Source organism: Ictalurus furcatus, chromosome 14, assembly GCF_023375685.1.
Source record: "Ictalurus furcatus strain D&B chromosome 14, Billie_1.0, whole genome shotgun sequence".
Lineage (NCBI taxonomy): Eukaryota > Metazoa > Chordata > Actinopteri > Siluriformes > Ictaluridae > Ictalurus > Ictalurus furcatus.
This window is the reverse complement of record NC_071268.1, coordinates 26,515,994-26,526,203: the sequence shown is the minus strand read 5'-3', so window position 1 is coordinate 26,526,203 and position 10,210 is coordinate 26,515,994. Positions and strand designations below refer to the sequence as shown.

At 45.1% G+C, this 10,210-nt stretch overlaps 1 protein-coding gene across 6 annotated transcripts in view; it reads right to left on the bottom strand.

Annotated features, from left to right (window-relative positions):
- Positions 1–372: 372 nt before the first annotated feature.
- tspan17 (tetraspanin 17) overlaps positions 373–10,210 on the bottom strand; it is a 27,333-nt gene continuing 17,495 nt past the window's right edge. For 3 of the 6 annotated variants that reach the window (XM_053642441.1, XM_053642439.1, XM_053642438.1), the window contains 4 exons: positions 9,696–9,821; positions 6,719–6,766; positions 2,552–2,668; positions 373–1,080 (listed from right to left, as the gene is read on the bottom strand). In XM_053642441.1, the coding sequence (XP_053498416.1) occupies positions 1,015–1,080; positions 2,552–2,668; positions 6,719–6,766; positions 9,696–9,821 (357 nt within the window). In that variant the 3' untranslated portion in view covers positions 373–1,014. The other 3 variants (XR_008387771.1, XM_053642442.1, XM_053642443.1) reach the window with 3 other exon arrangements.

Here is a 10,210-nt window from a genome sequence, read left to right as displayed (position 1 = left end):
ATGGGTGTGGCTAAATGGTAATCGGGTACGCCACGAACAGGCTCGGTAAACCACGTCCGAGCGGTATCGACCGACGCGTACGATTGAAACCTCTATAAATCCGGCAGGGGACGTTCGGTTCAGTTCGACTTGGATTATTAAAGATGGTTAAATGAAGCCCGTCGTGTGCATGTCGTTATGTGGAAGGATGTCAAGTTGTGCGTGTGTAAGCAGGGCGTCGTGTAGAAGGATAAACGTGCTGGAGGTGAAGGACGGCATAGTGGTTGGCTCTTGAAATGGATTTCAGTGGACTCTCCCTCTTGGTTTAAAAAGGTAAAATATTACTCGGTTAGTATAGCGGTTTATAGTCCTCTACGAGTTAAAGCAGCATCGTTCATACTGTAACAGGATCTGTTTAATGTTAGCATATCACTATTATATTCTAGCTGAACAAAAAAAAATTACATACAAAAAAAATATATATCTTTTTTTTTTTTTTTTAAAGAGACACGGAAGCCGGATGTTAACGTAGAATCTCACGCGGCTTTATAAAAGGTCCTCCGTGACTCTCTGACTGTAGCGGTTGAAAGAAAGGAAGCCGCGTCGCATGTCGCCTGGCTGGACGGCTCTGCGACGTGTACTCCCTCGTCCACACGGTGTGCGTCGCGGTAAGGCTCCGTACACATCCGTTTCTCTCCGTCTGAGCGTCGACGTTGTTTTAATAGTCCGCAAGTGCATAGGAGCCAGAAAGTTTTCCACAGGAACCCACATGCATAGAAAGGCTCCGCCCTCCTCCGCATTAAGAACAGGGAAGAGGAAGAATAAGAAGAGAAAAAAAAGAAAAGAAATATAACAACTCGGAGAGTCGGTTCATTTGGAACGTCAGTGTGCGTGTAAAGCTCCATGAGAACGTGAGAACATGAATCTCCGCTCTGTGGGGTTTTAAAATATAATTAAAAAATTTTTTACATTTTTTTTTTTTTTTTAAAACACGCAGAGGTCACTCGGCTTCACCTCTCCGTCCACGGCCCGGCGTCACCAGTTGGCTTTGACCGCTTTGATGTCACTCACCAGATTCTGGGCGAGGCAGATGCCGAAGATCTGTGGACACACGGCACAAGCCGAGAGATTAGGACGGTGATCTGTGTAATACGGCAGTGTGTCCAGCAGGGGGCAGCGTTTCATTAACCTGCACCTCATCATCATCATCTGCAACAACATGGTGCTACAATACAGAGACTTCAACTTTGGTAGGTTTCCTCCAGACCTCCACTACCTACCTTGTAGCTGCATTCAGGCACTACTTTTATCAAGTAAACCTACCATAAACCTAGCCCGTCTGTTTCGCAGTGTAAAAGTATTAGCCCCCTTCGGCCTGCGTTTATAAATGAAAAGGGACCGATAATCAGATATTAATCCGATAGTGAACCATTGTCAGGTCTGTGTGAATTAATGAGCTGGTTATATATTAACCCTGACTTTCGAGCTTGAAATCTCTGTTACTGGAAGCAAAAAGTGGCCTTTTAGGTCCATTGAATGGTGGCTCATTGGTTTAAGGCTCTGGGTTACTGGTCAGGGGTTCAAGCCTCAACACCGCCAAGCTGACACTGGAGGGCTCTCGAGCAAGCCCCTTAACCCTCTCTGCTCCAGGGCCGCCGTATCACGGCTGACCCTGCGCTCTGACTCCAACTTCCTGTGCAAAGAGAGCAATTTCTCTGTACTGTAATGTATGACAGATAAAGCCTTCTTCTTACTACAGCAACAAGCGAGTAACCCTACGTTATTTTCCATACACGGTCTTTTTCTATGTGCGAGAAGTTTTGATAGGTCAAAAATTATATTAGGGGTGGTTTGAAATGGGTTTTCTTTTTATATATATTATATATATATATATATATATATATATATATATATATATATATATATATATATATATATATATATATATATTTACTTGTATAATAACCTAGTCTACCACTGCAAAATACACAAGGCAGTGGTAGACAATTAAAGACAATATTACAGGAACGAAAAGATCAAATCCACTCGCTGTTCTTCCTTGGAAAGAAATAATAATAATAAAAAGCTGGAATAAAGAAACACGGTTCATGTTAAAGATTTTAATCTGTTTGAAAATAACTAACTGTGAAGTTAGAATAATACTCTGCAGCAGATGCGGGACGTGAACTGACCTCACAACAGCTCAGAGTTTAATAATCACCAGAAATTAAATATATAATAATAATAATAATAATAATAATAATAGTTAGAACATAATGTTTAGAAAACCGTTATGTCTTGTGTTAGTAAAGCACGAGGTAAGGCGTTCTACCCGATACGGACGTCTAAATAGTTCTCAAAACTCGGCGGCGGCGTGACCGGTAAGCCGGAAAGCTGGTTGTTATGGCAACGTGGAGACTAAAACCACGCTCTGCGCTCTCATTTAACTGTAGATCAGATTAACCGTAACGTGCCTGTGAAGAAAGGGCGTCCGGTTTAGGCTCGGTACGAACGGATCGAGACGTGATCTGTATTAAAGACGATGATGGTCAGGACGTGGACGGATTCTTACTTGTAGAAGTGCGATACCGACGAAGATGCCGGCGACGATGATCAAGTTGTCCTGCAGCCACTTTTCAAACTGCCCCACGCACCCCTTGGTGTAGATGTACTTCTGTCGATCTAGCTCCTGGAAAATAAATGAAATAAAAATAAATAAAATCACACACATGAGATCTCTATGACAGCAAGAACGCGTGTGTGCGGTCGTGTGTGCGAGAATATTTTGACATCTTGGTGGGAGACCAAACGAACCCACAAAGATAGGAAAATCTGACCGTTCTGACCGTGTGGGGACATTTGAGAGGAAAACTGCATCTTTTATTTAATAAGTCTGCGTGTGTGTGTGTGTGTGTGTGTGAGATCATGTTTCTTTGTGCAGGAGCAGCAGGACGGCTGATAATCGGAGCGAGGACGCGCAGCTTCTCCGACACGCTGAGTTGACAGAGCCGGCTCCATGCGGAGATGACGAGCAGATTACAGGATTACGAGTTTAAACACAGCGAGCGGCAGCAGACGGACGTCTTCCCGCTGACCTCGCCACTCTACGTAACGCCGAGCTGACGTCCCGCAGTGCGTTCACGAGGGCGGACCGCGACTGCGAGCTCCGTGAAGCCGCGATGACTTTTACACGACTCGAGATATTACAATGCCTGCGTTTCAGAGCGAGTCTGCATTCCGGGTATTCGGATCACCTGCGCAGAACCGCGCCGCAGAGGAAACCGCGTCGGGGTTCGACTCGGACGGACTACACGCCGAACATGTGGAATCACCCTCACGCCATGCAGCGTCTGGCTCATAGCGTCAGAAAGCGGATTTCGGGTTAAAGGAGTACCGATTTCTTTGGTTGAACTGGTCTTTTGAGCACATCGTAAAAAAGACAAAAACTAAACACGTATAAAACATTTAAACCCCGTCATTTTGAAATAGGCCGCACACGAGCCATGAGCCGCAGCCCGGCCCGGGGTTAGTCTCTTTGTTTTGACGGATGACATAAAGGACCTTGAAAAAGTCCACGGCCGGGCCAACGTGACGTCGAGAGGATGTGCTGGAGAACCAATGAGACGACAGGGAAGTGACTGCCCCCGGGGACACCATTCAGTTCTCCTTTTTAAAACACGGTGGCTTTTTTAATCCGTCTCCGATTTCCTCTCCCACGCTGCGCTCGGCCTCGGGATACAGCGCTGAGAACACACTCCTGTAAAACTACACGGCAAGCCTTACAGAAATCCGAAACTCTGCACGTTTCGCTACACGACGTAGAAACCGCCTCCGTGTGTTACACAATTACTTCTTATGAAATTAAATCTTATTCCGGGAGTCTCTTTGTGCGCTTTTTTTCTTTTGTTTTTGTCTGCCGCTTCCTCCCCACGCCCTTCCAGGCAGAAACAACAACAAAAAAAAAAACACACACTAGACTAACAGGATACAAACGATTCAAAAGGAACTGCACGGTTTCCACTCTTCTGACATTTTCCATGGCCCGTATACCAGATTACTCACGGAAAGTGAATGACTCATATCTGCCAGAACTACAACGACGAGCGAGTACTGCCTGATTAAAACACATAGTCGCTTAGGAAAAACATCCCTCGGCCAGGCTTTACTGAAACATACAGACTCGGTTACAGATCAGGGACGGGATTAAACGCATAAACACGTCGATAAATCGCGCGCTTCACCTCTAACAGCCAACCATTTCGGGAATATCTCCATCCGTATTTTATCCGTTTGTCACGTGGAACTTGTAGAGAATCACATCCTCTAGCGGTGTTTTTCAGCCCAAGACCCAAACGAGACATTTAGAGCTTTTATAGTCGCTAGACACCGCTAACGAGCTTCACTCAGCAGGTCCGAAACACAGTACAGGCTAGACATCGCAGCTAATGCAGAAAAAGCAAAGCAGGTCTTTGGAGTGGGGGAGGAAACCCCCGAAGCACGGGGAGAACGTGCGCACAGGGACGAGGCGGGGTTCGTACGCCCGACCCTGGAGGTGCGAGGCGAACATCCTAACCACTGATCCGCTAAACCGCCTCACGCTGCATTATTATTACTCTTATTATGTTTAAATATGCACGAAAAACACAGACAAGACGGGGTGGTGTGATGACGCGGAGCTACCCTGACAACCCCAAAGCTGATTATCTTCCCAATCGTGCATGTCTCAAAGTGTTTTATTCCTCTTACACTACAGCAATTTGCCAGTTATTACAACGTGTCATCTATAGCAGCAGTATAGCTATAGCGAACAGCACGCTCACGATTTTTGACCAAAAAACACGCAACGTTAATAAGAGAAGGAGACTTTCCTACGCTGGGGGGAAAAATAAACAAACAAACAAACAAATAAATAAATAAATAAACCGTACGAGTACAAACGCAACGTCGCAAAGCGCTCACGCTGGAGACTCCTCCCGTAAACGTTTCGATTCGGTCCCGGAGAGCGAGCCGTTGCTATAGAAACGCTTTAATAATCAGGTCGCGCTCAACACGCAGCGCGAGTGACTTTAACCTTTAACATTCCACATCGCTACTTCATCTAACATTATTCCTGTTCTTTTTTTTTTTTTTAGGTTAAATCCGAGTGCTCCTAAACCACACGCTCGTTCGGACAGTGCGTCCATGGTAACGGGGCTGGCGGGGTGCCTCGGCTGTCACCACGCCCGTACCGACGGAGAGCAGCGAGGCCTGGCGTAGCTCTCCGAATCCCCGATTACAGAGCGCCGTGTTCCTCTGCCTAAAACGGGAAGCTAATTATCACCTTGACGAGCTCAAACTGTTATTACAGGGCTCTGCTCCATGAGCTAAAGCGCTCAATTATTGCACTTTAACCCCCTAAGGGTGGAGTCAGTGCACACTCTGTGTGTGTGTGTGTGCGTGTGTGTGTAACAAAATGTGCATTAAACACGTCCCTGTACAATGACTTCTATAAACAGCACGTATTATTATCGTACGGATGGTAGCTCAGTACGGGATTGAGGGCAGCGGCCTTCGGAAACACGGACAACCTTCCGAGCGCTTTCTGTAGAAGACCTCGGTTTGTGGTGTCACAAACAAATTGATTTACAATGCAAATTCGTACAGCGTGACCTGCTACACGTTTAGCCCTGGCGAGATGACGGAGCGCTGTATCGGTGAAATTACGGGCGTTTGAAACACGCCTGATCGTACACGGAAACGCACGCAATTAAAAAGCTCCATCTGTACAATAAGTTAAAGGAATAAAACACCTGGGACGGGGGACGGTGCTACGGGAAAATAATCAACATCAAGCAGAGTCACTGTTACTACTCTGACGTTGATGCTTTTCCTATAACGGCATATCCTGGAGTGCTTTATTCCTCTTATACCACACGACAGCAATCTACCAAAACATCATCATGAAGCACAACATCGTTTGTATCCGTTTATACTTACGTTTAACGGTCGTTCTCTCACCAGCCTCTCTCTTGAGGTTTACAAGACAAAAGAATGCAGCTGTTACAAAGCGCTGACACTGGAGACTCCTTCCAGATAAAAATGATCCACATAAAGAAATGCCTCCTTACGGAAAACGATCACTTTTTTCCCCCCCTTTGTAATAGCATGTTTATTTTAAAGCCGTTAACGGGCTTGTCTTCCGCGTTAAAAAAAAAACGGCGCTTCCTGGCTCGTCTGATCGTTCACAAGAGAGTCCACGTTAATATAAAGCTGTGATTTGACTACTGTCAGAGCTGCTGCTCTAGAAAATTAAATCAACACCTTCTGAATGAACTGAACAGCGCAGGGATACCAAGAAAGATCACGAGCTCGGCTTCTGGTATAGGATTCATTTTCCGTATTCGATGCTGGTTAATGTAAATAAATAAATAAATAAATAAATACAGGTTTCCCCAGTTTGTCATCATCGCCCGTCATCACCCGGCCTCTAAAACAGTACGCTTACACTGTAGGATGTATGATTATGAACAAGCCCCGCCTCCACTACATCACTACATGTAGTCCCAATCGTAAAGTCAAAAAAAAAAAGACCAAATCCCACAAAACAATATACTACACTAGACAAGGTTATTTCAATGGATTAGATTTAAAAGGTTGAGAAGTGTTTTTAAAACCAAGGTGATTATGGGAAACCTGTAGGAGACATGATGATGATGATGATGATGATGATGATGATGATGATGAAGGGTATGGTACTTACTGCTTCAAGCCGCACGTCATATCCACACTGGGTGTTCAGAACATCTTCCTGGAAGGAGTAGAGAACCACACGGTCACTCCTGATACACATTATTACATGTTTACTAACACAAAAACCCCCCCAACAACAACAAAATTAATAATAATAATAATAACTATTGTTATTGCCACTATTGTTATTATTATTATTACATAATCTGATGATCGTCTCTGTCATTTTTCCCTTTCAAATCAAGTGAAATTCCTAAAATCCGACACGGGTGATCCGGTGGGGTGACGCGTGAACCTGAAGTCCTCCCGTCTCACCACAGGACAGAATTTTATCAACGTTCCCTACAGTTAAAACCCTACACGTGGTGCAGAGTCGAGGCCGTTCACACCGGGATGTTTTCCGCTCAGACAGCGCTCTGTTTAACGCCCTAATGGCGGTCAATGAGTGTGTTCACACCCACGTGTAAAACGCGCGGCGTCAAAGAGGCTGTTTTTTTTTTTTTCGACGTCGAGGGGACCGATGAGATTCGCGCCTTTGTTTGCGTGCACGGAGCCGCTGGAGTTACATAAAAGTACGACTCGGTGGCGCTCGAGTACAAAACTGTCTTACCAACGAAGAAGAAGGAAGCAAGTAGCGAGATGGACGTCGAGCTGCTGGCGTCTTTGGTGTCTGAACGCCGAGAGCGTTACGATCGACGCCACAGAGACTACGAGAGTGTTGAGGAGTGATTCTAAGTGAAACGATAAGTCGTGCGGCGCCACCTTGTGCACCGGGGTATTTCTGCTTTTCAATAAGCGCCATCTACTGTCAGGGAGTGAATCTGCACTTTCATTCAGCGCGTCGCTCGTGTTTAACGCGTGAACGCAAATAAAAACACGGCGAGAAACGGTGTGAACAGGCCTTCAGAGCGTCAGCGCTGTGCCTGGGAGACTCGTACAGACGACGACTGGAAGGAAAACGGATCAATAGGACATAGACGGGTGGGCACTCAGCACTGCAGAGATAAAAAACACACACACACACACACACACACACACACACCTCTGTCCAAAGAGGAGGTTCTCATTTTCGGAAGGAAACACACTGTCAAGGAGCTGAGAGAAAAAAAACAGACGGAGAAAGAAAGACAGACAGAAAGGAAGTAGCGTGTGAAGGAAATGAAGAGAGAGAGAGAGAAATAAAGAAAGGAAGTTGCGTGTGAAGGAACTGAAGAGAGAGAGAGAGAAAGTAGCATGTGAAGGAAATGAAGAGAGAGAGAGAGAGAGAGAGAGAGAGAAAGTAGCATGTGAAGGAAATGAAGAGAGAGAGAGAGAGAAATAAAGAAAGGAAGTTGCGTGTGAAGGAACTGAAGAGAGAGAGAGAGAGAAATAAAGAAAGGAAGTTGCGTGTGAAGGAACTGAAGAGAGAGAGAGAGACAGAGAGAGAAGGAGAGAGAGAGAGAGAGACAGAGAGAGAGAAAGTAGCATGTGAAGGAAATGAAGAGAGAGAGAGAGAGAAATAAAGAAATGAAGTTGTGTGTGAAGGAACTGAAGAGAGAGAGAGAGAAAGTAGCATGTGAAGGAAATGAAAAGAGAGAAAGAAAGGAAGTAGCGTGTGAAGGAAATGAAGAGAGAGAAAGAAAGGAAGTAGCGTGTGAAGGAAATGAAGAGAGAGAAAGAAAGGAAGTAGCGTGTGAAGGAAATGAAAAGAGAGAAAGAAAGGAAGTAGCGTGTGAAGGAAATGAAGAGAGAGAAAGAAAGGAAGTAGCGTGTGAAGGAAATGAAAAGAGAGAAAGAAAGGAAGTAGCGTGTGAAGGAAATGAAGAGAGAGAAAGAAAGGAAGTAGCGTGTGAAGGAAATGAAGAGAGAGAAAGAAAGGAAGTAGCGTGTGAAGGAAATGAAAAGAGAGAAAGAAAGGAAGTAGCGTGTGAAGGAAATGAAGAGAGAGAAAGAAAGGAAGTAGCGTGTGAAGGAAATGAAGAGAGAGAAAGAAAGGAAGTAGCGTGTGAAGGAAATGAAAAGAGAGAAAGAAAGGAAGTAGCGTGTGAAGGAAATGAAGAGAGAGAAAGAAAGGAAGTAGCGTGTGAAGGAAATGAAAAGAGAGAAAGAAAGGAAGTAGCGTGTGAAGGAAATGAAGAGAGAGAAAGAAAGGAAGTAGCGTGTGAAGGAAATGAAGAGAGAGAAAGAAAGGAAGTAGCGTGTGAAGGAAATGAAAAGAGAGAAAGAAAGGAAGTAGCGTGTGAAGGAAATGAAGAGAGAGAAAGAAAGGAAGTAGCGTGTGAAGGAAATGAAAAGAGAGAAAGAAAGGAAGTAGCGTGTGAAGGAAATGAAAAGAGAGAAAGAAAGGAAGTAGCGTGTGAAGGAAATGAAGAGAGAGAAAGAAAGGAAGTAGCGTGTGAAGGAAATGAAAAGAGAGAAAGAAAGGAAGTAGCGTGTGAAGGAAATGAAGAGAGAGAAAGAAAGGAAGTAGCGTGTGAAGGAAATGAAGAGAGAGAAAGAAAGGAAGTAGCGTGTGAAGGAAATGAAAAGAGAGAGAGAAAGAAAGGAAGTAGCGTGTGAAGGAAATGAAAAGAGAGAGAGAAAGAAAGGAAGTAGCGTGTGAAGGAAATGAAAAGAGAGAAAGAAAGGAAGTAGCGTGTGAAGGAAATGAAAAGAGAGAAAGAAAGAAAGGAAGTAGCGTGTGAAGGAAATGAAAAGAGAGAGAGAAAGAAAGAAAGAATGAACAAAGGTGGAAACTAGAAGACTAGAATGTGCTGTGTGTTTTGAAATGATTGTGATTTTCAAATATAGTGTGTAGTGGGTGTGTGTGTGTGTGTTTTTCCGTTAACCCTCCAGGCTCAGGTGACTCTCTGCATTCCAATCTAAACACACACACACACTTATTTCCACCCACTCTGGATACACTATGCTTCCAGAGATAGGGTGGAGACGCCCAGAGCGTGTGTCTCTCTCTCTGTGTGTGTGTGTGTGTGTGTGTGTGTGTGTGTGCGTGTGGAGAAGGTTCTCACAGCCGGGTCTTTGATGCAGCAGGAGAAGGGAACGCCGCAGCGTTCTCGGCTCGGGTTCAGCTCCGTGCAGTTGAAGTAGATGTTCTGGTTCCAGTTGTCCGGCCCATGGGCACCGCAGCATAACCACTGACACACGCGCACACACACATACACACACACACACACACACACACACACACACACACACACACACGATTATCATCTCATTCATCTCAAACATCAGTTTTATCACAGAAACCTCAAACCCTGTCACAGCGGTATTCACCCTCCTGGTGCTGAAACGCTCACACCACCCAGGCGTGGATTATTTTCCTAACACAGCTCCGCCTGAAGTGCGTTACTCCTTACACGCCCCCACAGCGGCGCAGCTCAGCTCAGCGCACATCACGGCCTTGCATCAATATTAACACTCGTCTGCTCATTCTAATACCTTACTGTTTCCATAGTAACGACACGTCAGGTGCGCAACATAAAAACGTCTAGTCGTGGATACAGGGGAGGAGACGTTTTAATAT